Source organism: Halichoeres trimaculatus, unplaced genomic scaffold (assembly GCF_033239565.1).
Source record: "Halichoeres trimaculatus isolate MK-OKI-2021-1 unplaced genomic scaffold, fHalTri1.1 fHalTri1_scaffold_8, whole genome shotgun sequence".
Classification (NCBI taxonomy): domain Eukaryota; kingdom Metazoa; phylum Chordata; class Actinopteri; order Labriformes; family Labridae; genus Halichoeres; species Halichoeres trimaculatus.
Window position 1 is genome coordinate 5,463,656 of NW_027437186.1, and position 14,520 is coordinate 5,478,175.

At 41.4% G+C, this 14,520-nt stretch overlaps 1 protein-coding gene across 4 annotated transcripts in view; it reads left to right on the plus strand.

Annotated features, from left to right (window-relative positions):
• The window catches only part of gbf1 (golgi brefeldin A resistant guanine nucleotide exchange factor 1), a 129,687-nt gene that overhangs the window by 99,791 nt on the left and 15,376 nt on the right, over positions 1-14,520 (plus strand). For all 4 annotated transcript variants that reach the window (XM_074675201.1, XM_074675202.1, XM_074675204.1 and 1 more), the window contains 13 exons: positions 248-373; positions 3,143-3,225; positions 4,744-4,980; positions 5,292-5,385; positions 7,520-7,696; positions 7,869-7,933; positions 8,061-8,184; positions 8,364-8,435; positions 8,586-8,680; positions 8,791-8,944; positions 10,576-10,801; positions 11,889-12,046; positions 12,512-12,761. In XM_074675201.1, coding sequence (XP_074531302.1) covers positions 248-373; positions 3,143-3,225; positions 4,744-4,980; positions 5,292-5,385; positions 7,520-7,696; positions 7,869-7,933; positions 8,061-8,184; positions 8,364-8,435; positions 8,586-8,680; positions 8,791-8,944; positions 10,576-10,801; positions 11,889-12,046; positions 12,512-12,761 — 1,861 coding nt within the window. The remainder of the gene's footprint in view (positions 1-247; positions 374-3,142; positions 3,226-4,743; positions 4,981-5,291; positions 5,386-7,519; positions 7,697-7,868; positions 7,934-8,060; positions 8,185-8,363; positions 8,436-8,585; positions 8,681-8,790; positions 8,945-10,575; positions 10,802-11,888; positions 12,047-12,511; positions 12,762-14,520) is intronic.

Sequence of the window (14,520 nt, forward strand, 5' to 3'; positions counted from 1 at the left end):
GCACTGACTCTGGCTACAATTGCTGCCAATGGTGGCGCCTTTGACGGCAGTAGTTTGGCTTCAAAACCGTACAATGATAAATGGCGGAGCCATGCTGTCCACTCCATATACAGTCTATGGTTCAAACCTCTGTGTAATGTGTGTTACACTGTGTGTGTTACACTGTGTGTGTTACACTGTGTGTGTTACACTGTGTGTGTTACACTGTGTGTGTGTTTCACTGTGTGTTCTGTGTCTGTGTTTATAGAAAGTTAACGGCTCTCCCTTCATGACCAATGATGCTGGCTTTGCACTGGCCTACGCTGTCATAATGCTGAACACTGACCAACATAACCACAACGTACGCAAGCAGAACATTCCCATGACTGTGGAGGTGAGTGATCTTCCTTTGTAACTAGTGAGGGCTACCTTTCGTGTTTGAAACGACACAGTACCAATGCCTGGTACCTGGCAATTGGTATCGTTACTCAACAGGACTAATATTTGTACTTTGATAAATGTTAATGTGTTTTAAATAAAATCCCAGCATTTTTCAATTTAACATATTTATTTCCAGCCTTGTAATGCTATGTTCATGTCCATGGAAAATTGCCTACTCTTCCACTTCCTCACAGTCACAATGATGTGCCTAGGTACCGAAACATGGTACCTTTTGATTTTTTGTGAGTTGGTACCTGGTACTACAGGCCAAATTTGGTCGATACCTATAAAATTGCAGAGTTCAGTATGGAGCCAAAACGTTCAGTATGGAGCCAAAACAATAACTTTGATGTTTGGTGTTGAAAATAACATTTGGCATTGAAAAACATATCCTGAAACTGAAAAAAAAAAGAAACATTTGCTTTGAAAAATGTGTATTATGAAAAGTCATAATGGCATCAAAGCAGGAAATGGCGTTGATAAAGTTTTGCTGAAGTTAAAAACACGGACATGAAATGTTTATGTTCTTTCATTTTTATACATTTTTGCATTCTGATGTTTTTGAATGCCAATCAAATTTTATTTATTTGATGCTACCTTTTGATCAAGGAAAGTTCATAATTTCAATTTTTTTAATTTTTTTTTTTTTTCGCTCACTGTGTTTTTCAGTGTCAACTTTTTGTCACTCTTTTGGTGTGAAGGGGAAGGTTTGGGCTAGGAGGGTGTGATTTGCATATTATTTGCATGTTATTGGCAAACGATGCAGCACTGGCTTGCTTGATGTTAGTGTTTCCTCTAGCTTGGCACTCGCATCAAGCATGCAAGCATGTAATAAAGAAGAACAATGGAGCTTCTCAATAATAAGCCATTTTTTCAAACTTTTATTTTGATCTTTTAATTAATTATTTTTTTATTTTATTTTGTTTTATTTATTTATTTATTTATTTATTTATTATTATTATTATTATTATTATTATATTTATTTATTTATTTATTTATTTATTTATTTATTTATTTATTTATTTATGTGGGGGGGGGGTGCACTTTAATTGTTGTTGTCAATTCTCTTTTCTTGTCTCACTCTTATTTTTTCTTTTTGCATCTGAAACTCTACCTAGAGCCTTAAGATCCAACAGTGCAAGATGTAAATCCTTACCATTTTTAAACTGGTCTTAAAAGTTTGATCAGGTGTGAATATATGGACTCAACTGATTTGCTTTAGGGAATCCAACTTTCTCATTTCATTTTCATTTTGATATATTGTTTGGGATGAGTAATGGCTTGATGTTGGTGGGGACATGTCCTGATATCCTAAAAGATTAATCAGATTTAGTTTCATATTTGAATTTCTAAATGACAGACATTAGTTTGTGAATTTGATTCTTTGAGGGTAACAGAACTGGAGCGTTTGTGCATGTCTCCTCTGGATTGTTTCTATCAGTGGGACGTGCCGCTCTTGGTGTCTGAGGGTTTGACATTCCTCTGTGAGTGCGGGCATTTGCACCAGTGCAGCTTGGCGGCTGAGAAAGCCAACAGCTGTAGCCAGTGGTGGGCCCTCTGAGTGGTGAACTCATCCCAAACAGTTGGAGAGGGGGCAGGAGAGCGGTGTGTGTGCCTGTGTGTTCGTGTGTGTGTGTGTGTGCCGGCAGTCTTTGTCTCTGTTTTTTCTGTCAGTGATTGACAGCTGACAAAGACTAAACAGCGTCTCTGGGGCCGCTTGTGGGTGGGCCACTCTCACAGACAACAATAGCTCCATCTCCCTTTCTCTTTCTTTCCGTCTGTATTTTATGAACACATAAATTACAGGACACGCCGTGCGTACACTATCATACAGCTGCTGTTTTATGTCGTTTGAATATCCCCATACATTCTTGAAAGGTCAGCGTGGTTTGGTGAAGAAAGCTGCTTGACCTCCGGGCTCAGACAACAGGCAGAGGCTTCCACACAATAGAGAGGACAGGCCCAATAAAAGTGGCGCCTAGCACTTCAGTTACTTAGCAGCTTGCAATGTGTAGTATTCACCGCAGCATGTGTTGGCGGTGTGGTTATTTTTGAAATGGGGAAACTATGCCCAGCATCAGAGGGTGTAAATGAGATCCCATTCTCAAGGGTCTGACGATGAGATGTATGTTTTCAGGGAGGTGCAGGTGAGGTTAGCGGGATTATGTCCATAAAACACAGCAAGCTGTTGATTTGGCAGCCTGCTGCTACGAGCGGCTGCTGTGCGAGCTACTGTGTGATAAAATATATATATATGTGTGTGTGTGTGTGTGTGTGTGTGTGTGATGCGAGCATGACAATCAGCCTCCCCCTGGCTCTCTCTGTCACTGTTTATTTTCTGTGTGTCCCTGCAGACGAGCTCCTGTTTCCCCTCTTCTTACCTGCTAGTTAGACACACTCTGCTTAGTGAGGCACAAAAACCAGCCTCAAGGCTGTCCGTCATCGCCGTGAGGCCGTGTTTATTTACAGGAGCCTCACTGCTCTAATCCCTGTTTTCCTAATGCTGGAGCTGGAGCATATTAAGTGACACATAACACATGGGTTTCTACATCATCTCTGATCTGACTGCTGGTTGGATGGATGCTCACTTAATGAAGCTCTGAATGACAGAGGCTTTGGTTGAGTGAGCTAAGCTATTGACTGGCATGTCGATGCGTTTGAATAAAGTTTGTTCAAGAGAATTAAAAGCTCATCGTCTCACTTCTTTTGTTTCTTCAAACAGCAATTCAAGAAAAACCTGAAGGGCGTGAATGGAAACAAAGACTTTGAGCAGAAAATGTTGGAGGACATCTACGTTGCTATCAAGTAAGCCGCCTCAAGCCGTCACACTTCATTACTTCTCTGATTCTCTGATTTGACTGAGTAGTATTCACTGTTAATTCGTAGAAGATCAACAGGCTTTTCTCTTTCCTGATGACTAGTTACCGTAATTTCAGGAGTATTGGGCGCACCTGAATATAGCCACACCAACTAAATTTAAAAGGAAAAAGAATTGTACATATATCCGCTGTGCTTGTCTATAAGCTGCACATTGTAACATTAGATATTTGGCAGAAAGGGATCAGCCCGGTGTTGGTGCCATTGAACTTTGTCCCCAAAAATCTAAGGATAATAGACCTAGGCTAATATCTGGCTCTTTTTTTCTATCACTGAAACAATATTAATAGTGCCTGTGCAGACACTAGATAACACTCCCAGAGAATTGTGTCAGAAAGCCGTGTGTAAAAGCCGTTCAGGAGGACACCTCCCTTTTGCAGTTACAGTGTGGTCTGATCCGGGATCAGCATCCATTTCTATCAGTTTGCTCTCTCTGACCAAGTCCACAAAGTAAATTATCTTGAAATATTCGGTAACACTTTATTTTGATAGTCCATCTGTTGACACTTAACGTCTATCAGAAGATATTCAACACAATTTTTTGACAGACCAGTAACGTGCATATAATCAACTATTAGTAGACCAAAAGCTGCATTTTAAGGTTTTACAACATTAAAACTCTCTTAGTTTTAAAAAAAAAAATGCTTAGTTGACATCTGTAGATTGGGAGCTACAAAGATCTATCCAGTAGATCGTAGAGCCATACCCCTTGATCACTTTATTCTGTATGGTTTGTTACTCGTACTGACAACTCGAGGTCAGCAAAATTTCACAGTGTTCCTTTTTCTTTTCAATTAAGAAATGCAAAAAAGACTTGTTTGAAATGCTATCAGTACTTTTTGTTGGTTAGTCATACTGTAAAATGACTTAAAACTTGTGTTGAGTGGACAATGCAGAAGATAAACGTCCCCCCCAAAAAAATCATATGCTAAATCGCAATATTGGTCTAAAAAGATTGCAATTAGATTATTTTCCAAAACTGTTCAGCCCTGATCGAAGCTTTCTTCAAAGTGGGGACACTGCTGTGAGAGACTCTTAAGACCTCCATCTCCAGGATAGACCAGATTACAAAGTCCATCTGATCAATACCTGGACTTGACGGAGGCCAAATGTTCTTGTCCCACTCATTAAGAGTAAACAAATGAGCTCGGGCACATTAAAAGATGTGACTCCTGAGAGGAACTCTACAAAATGTTGATCTCCTAGGAACTAAAGCACTAAAACTGAGTGAATATGATAGAAGTACATGACGGGTAAATCTTTCTGGCCCACCCTTTAATTTATGTAGTGATGATTTATGAATGTCGTTCAAGGACACTTTTATCAGAACTATGCAGAACTTGTTTGTTGCAGGTAGAAAGTGTCAGGTGTCACATAAGCCACATGTTGATAAGATAACCTGAGCTCTTTGAGCCAGCTTCACCGGTGAGCTTTTTTTCCCCGTAGGAGTGAGGAGATCGTGATGCCAGACGAGCAGACGGGCTTGGTGAAGGAGAACTACGTGTGGAGTGTTCTGCTGCACCGTGGAGCCACGTCTGAGGGCGTTTTCCTCCACCTGCCACCTGGCAGCTACGACCACGACCTGTTCTCTATGACCTGGGGTCCCACCATCGCCGCCCTCTCCTACGTCTTTGACAAGAGCCTGGATGACAGCATCCTCCAGAAGGCAATCACCGGCTTCAGGTGAGTGGTCTCAGATATTCAGCAGCTACGATCGTGCAAATCAGAAAACTTCTCACCCACAAATGAGTTTGGAAACACCTCAAGTTTCTGTTCACAGAGCCTTTTTTAAAAAGCAGCATGAGTTATATGTATTTACTGCATGATCAGACCTTGCTGCACCATTTTCTTTGACTAACCTTTGGGTGTACATTAATGTGGTCAGACCATTGCTGGATAAATACCAACAAAAGAAAAGTAAAAAGCAACTTCCCGCTTTGTTGCTTTGTAATATTTGAAGGTTTATTCAGTCCTGTTTGTTTTTCTCTTTGCAGGAAGTGTGCAATGATAGCCGCTCACTACGGCTTCAGTGACGTGTTCGACAACTTGATCATCTCCCTTTGCAAGTTCACCACTCTGAGCAGCGAAGTGAGTGAGGCATGAACTCATCTCTGACACTGCAGGTCACTGTGCAGCTGGAATTATTTAGATCTGATCACACAACTGTCACCAGCTGTTAAAACTCCTCAAAGGAGATCTCAAACTACAGAATGACTGTGGTAAACAGTCTCATTTAAGTGGACAGGTGGGCTTTTCCTTGGTTTCCTGTGTGGTTACGAGTGCTGTAGTTTAAATGGGCGTAAGTAAAGTTGCTGCAACAGAAAAGACACAAAGTGATATGTTACTGAAAACAAAATATCTGCATCACTCATTTCACTCCCTCCATCTGAGATAAGATGGAGGGATCATCAGATTGATCAGCTGGCAGATCAGTCGGTGCCAGTTTCCTTAATTTTGGGGGATCAGGGATCGGTGATCGGCCCAGCCTTCATAATCATATGAAACTGATCTTCTATACCTCTGAAGGTCTGACAGCCAGCCTTTATTGCTTTTTGTTCTGAGACCTAAAACTCAGGACACTTTATTGGTTGTTCAAGTTAAAACTTAAAGATTTTATTGTTTCACAGGTGTTGTTCAATGATTTTCAATAAAAAAAATTAAAAAAAACGGTATCGACCCAAATCGGTATCGGCATGTCAGGCTTTTTAAAGATAGGTGATCGGTGATCGGCCAGAAAATTGTGATCGATGCACCCCTGATTCGAAATGACCGTATGATTAATTTATGGGAATATTAATGTATAAATGCAAGGTGAGGAAATCTCCACACTAACAGAAAGTACAGTTTAATGGAAGCAGAGTAAAAGGGTGGAGTTAAACTTGTACATGTTGCAGGGTTGGCGTCAGAGTTGTTGATAAAACATGAACACAGAGGATCAGCAAACTGACTTGGATAGACCTGTGCATCGTCACCAATATCTGATCTAACTTTTTGAGTTCTACCACAGCCTCTGATGACTTCAGAGGCACCTGTGGCTCAGTGGAAAAGTCGGTTCTGGGTTTGACTCAAGCTCCTGGAGGGTCCTTGAACAAGACACTGAACCCTAAATTGCTCCGGCTGCTCGTCAGCAGTGTGTGAATGAGATTAGCCAATCAACCTTCCCTTACTGTAGCATCCTCTGCCATCAGAGCGTGGATGGGTGAATGAGACTGGCAGTGTGAAAGTGTTTTGAGTTGGTTAGACCACAAACTCTCGGGTCCATAAGTACGGGTCCATTCACAATTTCTGTCTTTTTAGAGGTGTTTTACTGAGGTGGCTCTGATCTCTGCAAAGAATGAAAGAGAAACATTGTTTTGTTGGTGGACTGCCTGCTTGTATTTCTTTTATTTTAAAACTATCAGTTTTACATTTTCTTCTCATTAAAAGCATGAAATACTCTCAAAATGTGATTATTTAAGATACTTTATCAAGGGTGAAAGGATGTGGTTTGAAATTTCTCAAATGCAGCTAAAGAGAGCTCTACCTATTTCTTTAATAGTGATGGTTGAACTGCAAAAAACAAAAACTGGAAAACAGATCCTAAATCTACAAAAACAACAGTGGCAATAAACAAAAAAAATCACACAACCTTAAAATCTGTTACAAACGTTTTTCTTTCTTTCTTTCTTTCTTCCTTCCTTTCTTTCTTCTTTCTTCCTTTCTTTTTACTCTTCTTTCTTTTTTTCTGTCTTTCTTTCTTTCTTTTTTCTGTCTTTCTTTCTTTCTTTCTTTCTTTCTTTTCGTCTTTCTTTCTGTCTTTCTTTCTTTTAGCTTTCTTTCTGTCTTTCCGTCTTTCTTTCGTTCATTCTTTTCGTCTTTCTTTCTCTTTTTTGATCTTTCTTTCTTTTTACTTTCTTTCTTTTTGTCTTTCTTTCTTTCTTTTTACTTTTTTTCTTTCTGTCTTTCTTTCTTGTAAAGAAACCAAGTGTTATAAGCGTTTTAATTCAGTTGGTTGTTAAATGACGATTGAAATGTCATGAAATGTTCCTCTGAGCTGTAGTTATTAACAGCAGCAGAGGATGTTCTGCCCATGATAACATGCATTCTGTGAAACTGTACACCTAATGCAAATGAAAATGAGAGGAAAGCAAACTTAGTTCAGTCCTTTGACTCAGACGAGATGTCGGAGCAGTAACAGAGTCTTCATGCTGACTGAGCGTCTGCCTGTCCTCTCTCCCTGCAGTCCATAGAAAACCTTCCCACAGTGTTCGGCAGCAACACCAAGGCCCAGACCGCTGCCAAGACCGTGTTTGACCTCGCCCATCGGCACGGCAACATCCTGAGGGAGGGCTGGAAGAACATCATGGAGTCCATGCTGCAGCTGTTCAGAGCCGAGCTGCTGCCCAAAGCCATGGTCGAGGTCAGGACAGTTTGTAAACTCCACACACTCCTCCAGGCTCTGTCAGTGAATGATTGATGTCTGCTTTGTGAGGACTGCGAAAGCACCCTATCACGCCTCTGAATATGCCACTATTATTATGCTCTGCTGCCCCCTACTGGTCATGAACAGAACTCTGTGCTGCTTCCCTCAGGTGGAGGATTTTGTGGAACCAAATGGGAAAATCTCACTTCAAAGAGAGGAAACACCGTCAAACCGGTACACACACATTTCATCCACTGTATTTTTCTTAGACTACATTTGTTGTGATGGTGAGAAACACATCTTTTGATGAAATACTGTCCAAAAGTTAAAGTGAAATCCTTCCTCTCCTGTTGCATATTAGCGGTGAGTCTGCAGTGTTGAGTTTCGTGAACTGGTTGACGCTGAGCGGAGCCGAGCAGTCTGGACTCAGAGGACCTTCCACAGAAAACCAGGAGGCCAAGCAGGCCGCCATCCTCTGTATAAAGGTGAAGTTCTGTGTTTTTTTAGCTGTTTAAATATTTTTAAATTGACTTTCTCATGCCAGTTTGTCTTTCTGTGCTTTTTTTCTCTGACACCTTTGTGTTTTTATCGCCTGTTCAGACAGCTCCCACTCTCTGAAATGTGGCGTCATTTTAATGTTTTATTCTCTTTTACTCTTTTTTAGCAATGCGACCCAGAGAAGCTGATCACAGAGAGTAAATTCTTACAGCTGGAGTCTCTGCAGGAGCTAATGAAGGTTATTTTGATCTCATACATAATAAATCTCATTATGTTTCATCCTGTACTGACTCTCCCTGCCTGGGTAGATACACTTGCTGCAGTTACTCATGGTTAAGTCATTGATTCAGTAAAAACAAACATAACTGAGCTGGTTTCTCCTCTCCAGGCTCTGATATCAGTCACCCCAGATGAAGAGACGTATGATGAAGAGGATGCTGCCTTCTGTTTAGAGATGCTGCTGCGAATCGTTCTGGAGAACCGGTAATGAGACAAGTATCAGCTGTGTCTTCTCATCACAGATTGTTTTTTTTTTCTCAGTCATCTTTAACACAAACATGTCCTCCTCTGTGTTTGTGTGTGTATGTGTGCAGAGACCGTGTGTCCTGCGTGTGGCAGACGGTACGAGACCGTCTCTGCCACCTCTGTGTTCACGCCACAGAGAGCTGCTTCCTGGTGGAGAGGGCAGTGGTGGGGCTCCTGCGTTTGGCAATCCGTCTGCTGAGACGAGAAGACATCAGCTCTCAGGTACAGTAAACACACACAGGCAGAGAAAACAACCTGAAGCCAGTATACTGTCACAGTGTTCGTCAGGGATGGTTGTGATTCTCTAACAGGGGCGTAGCTACAATTAGGCAAACACAGGCAGTTGCCTGGGGCCCAAGATTCCCAGGTGCCCCCAAAGCATCTCTTAAAAACTGATTTATGAAGTTCTCTTCAATTGAAAGCATTCCTTTTTTTCTAAATCTTACTCCACATGCTTCAAAATACATCAAGAAGCTTCATCTTTAATGATGGTTTTGGGTACTCCCCCTCCCTTCTTATTCAATGGGCTATTCCATGTTACAACACATCTGAAAATTTGATTCAGGAAGAAAGTGGTAGAAAACACTTTTTTCCCCATTTGTTTCTTTTTTTCAACCAAGTCTGAAATAAAAACAATGTTGCTCTGAGATCTGAGATAAACATAAGAGACTTTCAGGATTTTAAGGACTTTATCTAGCCCAGGAAATAGGATAATTTTCTCAACTTTTTGAGTTGGTGCAAAACATTATTGTACAAAATCTCTTTTTTGGATACATAACTCACTGGACAGGGGGTCAAATAAAAATACATTAACTTTAATATAATAGTACCAAAAAGTATGGTAACTGTAAATATCACCTCTTTCAGTAGATTTTTTTTTCCAGTTTTATGTTGTGCTTGATATTTACATATTTTTTCTTTGCTACATTTTTTTTTCAATATTTACCTATTGTAATGTTTTTCACTTCATACTTTCTTGTTTGTTGCTGTTACTCTGTAAATTCCCCACTGTGGGACAAATAAGCTGTCGATTGACCATAAAAGATTTCAAATCCAGGACAAAGTGGACTAAATTATGTATTCACTTTTTTTTCAAAATCAAATTAAAGTACAGAACAAGAAAGAAATACATTTAGTTGCGTAAGTTACCATGTACAAGATTAGCACTGTCTCATGCCTTGATTCTGGGAAAGAGATAGTGGACCCAGGGAAGGCCAGTCTAGCTCTGAGGAAGATGAGTTACAAGGACATGGAGGGCCCCATTGACTGGGTTTGCCTTGGGCCCCCAAACCACTAAATACGCCCCTGTTCTCTAATAATCCCTAATTAACAAAAGAAAAATCAGATAGTTCATGTGGCTGTTATCTCATCTTAAAAATGTATGTTGTGACGTGATATAACCAACAGTGAATGTAGGGCATCTGAAGGGCAAAAGATATCAAAAATCTTCGGTAGTATCATGAGAAAGTGCCATTTGGCAGTAGAAAAGCTGTGACACTGTAGGATTCAGATCTAGATAAAAACTCATGGGGACCTCTGCAGTTAAAGAGTTCTGAGAGGAACTTACTTATGAAGTTAAGAGCAATCTTTTCTTTGTAGAGCCAGGATACTGAAACACCTGGTCAGAGTTTTTAGACTAGTAACACTGGTTTCTATCTGAATGAAGTTTATTGGGTAGAGTCAATGTGATGCTGAGCTCTCATTATCAGACGACTCTGAAAGCAGCACACTGAGCACAAACACACATTTGTCAACATGAGAGGATGATAATCCATCAAGTGAAGCTGGAATGAATGGATGATGCAGATGAAGGATCCATTAGCAGACTCAGCACTCTGTCGTTCCACTCACAGGTTCTCCTCTCTCTGCGTCACCTGCTGATGATGAAACCTCCCGTCTTGGCGCGGGTCAGCAGGGAGGTGGCTTATGGTCTCCACGAGCTGCTGAAGACAAATGCAGCAAACATCCACTGCACAGATGACTGGTACACACTCTTCTCTCTGCTGGAGTGCATCGGAGCGGGAGTGAAACCACACGCCTCCTTTCAGCTCGCCTCCACCGTTACCGACAACGACACAGGTTGGATGTTTTTTGTGCTTCTGTATTTTATACTGATGATAACATGGTGGGCTCAGGAGTGTATCCAGGGATTTGCACAAAAGCTGCAAAAAGTGTTTTTCAACCACAGGAACTAGGGTCTAAATTTTGTTCTCCTAATTTTGTTGTTTAGTTCTGAGGTATTAATGTACCCTTGAAAACTGCCTAGGGGTAGGACTCTCCAGAAGTCCAGGAACTCTAAGAGATGAGGAGCTGCTGAGTAAGATGATGTGATGCAAGCTGACTGTTTTTGATTGGTGGAGGACCCTCAGTGTCCATCCACAACAAGCTGACCTCCAACTGTGATGGACTTGGTTTAGTACCTCCTAAACTATGGTCTTCTTTGAGCCTGATGGTGTGAATGTGTCTCTGTCAGCTCCTGGTGTTCCAGTTTAAAGAGTGACCCTGTAAACAGGAGACCTTCAGCTGTATGTGTCCGTAAAGATTAGCAATGGGTACCTTTCACATCTGAAACGATACAGTACCGATGCTCGGTACCTGGCAATAGGTACCGGTACTCAACGGTACCAGTTTTCGGTACTTTTTTGTGTCTATGTGGTAAAAAATATCAATTTGTTTGATGATAACATTTTCAATTCAACATATTTCTTCTTCAATCTATGAACTTGCAATGCTGCGTTCATGTTCAGCATGAAAAATCACCTACTCTTCCACTCCCTCACAGTCACAAGGATGCATTTAGTTACCTAAACATAGTACTGTTTGTTTTTACATGAATCGGTACCTGGTACTTTCAACAGAATTCGGTCGGTACCTATAAAAGCACCTAATTTGGTACCCATCCCCAGTAAAGATCCAGTTTACAAAAGTTCCTGCTCGAGCATTTGGGTTTTTATTTTCATTAACCAAAATCCTTGCACCTGGCTGGAAAATTCACATTGCCGGCAAAAAACAACAACAACAGAAAAAGCACTGGTTGTACCTGAATTAATTAACTTAATTCAGTGTTTTTATCTTGAAATGTGTCTGAATGTTGTAACATTAGCCTAGCTAACACTTAGTTAAGTTAAGATCAGGAAACTATATCTTCTAACTTGTGTCTCCTCAGGAGCCCAGTCTGACAGCGAGCTGCAGTCTCATCATCCAAGTGAAGCCAGTTTAGACCGGGGCTACACCTCTGACTCTGAGGTCTACACCGATCACAGCAAGACCAGGATCCCTCGATCCACTACAGACGTGGATGTCGCCAGCAGTGGATGGCTCGTGGTCAGCTCACACACACACTCACAGATAACAGCCAGACATTATTTTGTATATGTAACCGTTAAAGAATCAGTAATGTGTTTAGAATGAACTCATCTTTACACATTCTGTATGGAAATACCTTTGTGGTATGGAGAGCAAAAACAGGCAGAACACAATCCACCATAATGAAATCTTGAATCCCATTGGCAGTGATCTGTTTGTTTCCTGTACTGAGGACAGATCTGTCAAAGCATTTTACTAATTTGCATGCCTTTATTTCAGCAAATGTAGAAAATCAGTTTCTTTTTCAGCTTCAAACCGCTGAAGGAAGCAAGAGTGAAGCCTCTGTAGAGATTACTGCTTACAGTAAAACTGAGACTCAGCACAAACAGATGGGAATAAATGAATGACTTATCATCACTAACATTAGGAAAGTAAAATCTGATCTAAAATGTTTCTTTTGATATAACTGTGGTTATTTTCTAGGTGGGCAAAGATGACTTGGAAACCAGTAAGATCCCCACAGTGGGCTCGAAAGCTCAGCTGAATCACCCACTGGTGAACCAGTACAGTCTGACTCTGGGTCAGGACCTGGGCCAGCATGACACCAAGTCTCTCATCAAATGTGTGGAGACGCTTTCGTTTATTGTCCGGGATGCCGCCCACGTCACGCCTGATAACTTCGAGCTGTGTGTCAGAGCCATACGAGTTTTTGTGGAGGCCAGCCTCAACGGAGGTGAGTCGGAGAGATTCCACGTTCAGGAAAGTGTTAATGTGTAACTCTCCAACCTGCAAAGAGCCTGTTTCTGACATTAGGAATGACTTCTGGACCTCTATACATGTGTGTCAGTATCTGTGTCTGCCTCACCCCTGATCCTCTGCCTGAATGTTGATGTTTTGGTTGTGTTGGGAAGTTTCTGGAGAGAAAGCGTGGTTACCTCAGCCAATCACAGCACATCTAGTTCACAAGGGACTTTGGTGGTTTAGTAAGTGGAAGAAGCTAACCTGAGTGGCGACTATAGTGGACGTAACACAAAGGAAGTAAATCAACCAAAGTGAAACAACAAGGGTGAAGCTTGGATTGTCTTTCACTCGCTTTCAGGAACTTGGTGAGCAGCACATGACAGAGAGAGACGAGAGTTAGCTTTCTGCTAACCAGGTATGCGTAAATCATATCAGTGATTAGCTTGTGCTAACTTGCCAAGTCGCTCCCATGTAGAAACGCGATGCTACAGGTGGTTGCTGGGCTAGCGAGTGTCATCACATAGTCAAAGTTAGTGGCTGTGGGTGTGTGCTGCTGCTGGCACTGAGCCAAGGAGGAGGAGCCCAGCTTGAATGTTGTGTTTACAAACAAGTTATGAAATTTCCTGCAGACCCTAACTTTAAGCCATAGTTATGTTTGTTTAATTTAACTTAGAAAAAGATAAGGGAATTGAAAGCTAAGATCTTTTGCTGGCAGTTGGTTGAAACCTCAGATAAGACAGGGACAAGGATTTGGCAACTGCTTAAGCAGTAACTTCCATAACGCCTGGTAAACTCCAGAGATATTCAGGTTACTCACCCCGTGGCAGTTTTTATTCACCTGTTTTTGTCCTCTTTCATGTTTTATCTCTGTCCGACTCTCCAGTCTTCTCCCTCTTCCCCTCCTCCATTCATCCCTCTGTGTGCTGTTTGTGATATAAAGTAAGACATGGATTAAGGCTGCAAACGGCAGTGGTGCGCTGTACTTTGGCTTAGATGATGGCCTATTCATTTTCTCCTGTTGCTTCAGGGCACTGGATGGATTCTGTCAACAGAGCTTTACACTGACAAACAAAGAGGCTGGGTCGATCAAAGCTCAGGGCTGAGGATGGAGATAATCTGATACAAAATGCAAAACCTTTTATTACACTGTAGGTCCTCTGAGGTTTTGACTTTATAGTTTTATGTCAAGGGTGTTCTCAGGACAAAGGGAAGATCCTTTGCATGACAATGACACCAACACCTCGCCTGGGGGCCTGGGCAACGGCTGGTAACACGGGGTATGTCAGGTGTTCATAACCATCTATTCCTCAGTCTTTTCAGATTCATTTGCACCTTAAACTGAGAGATCTTTTGAAGTTTAGCAAAGGTCCTGGAGAGTGGATGTTAGTAAGGCGTAGGACAATAGCCCAAAACAGTGTACACCATGACTGGAGCCACTTTAAATACACTCCTGCCCAAAGTGTTAATACTTCTTTTATAAAATCATCGACGCTTGAGAGGAAAGTCTCCATGGTTTTCTATGCTTAGCAGTGCAGTGAGAAATGGTTTAACTTCTCTTTGTTTGAATGTGTTGTTCTATTTCACGTACTTTACTAACACTGTTTTTGTGTTTGGTCTCAAAAAGACACTGTGCACTTGATGTCCTAACATACCACACTTTCACAGCAAAGGGTGCAAATTGCTCCATCTTCTCTGGCAAAAAATTCATACTCCCTTGTCCAGCTATGTTGGAAAGAACGACTGGAACTTGG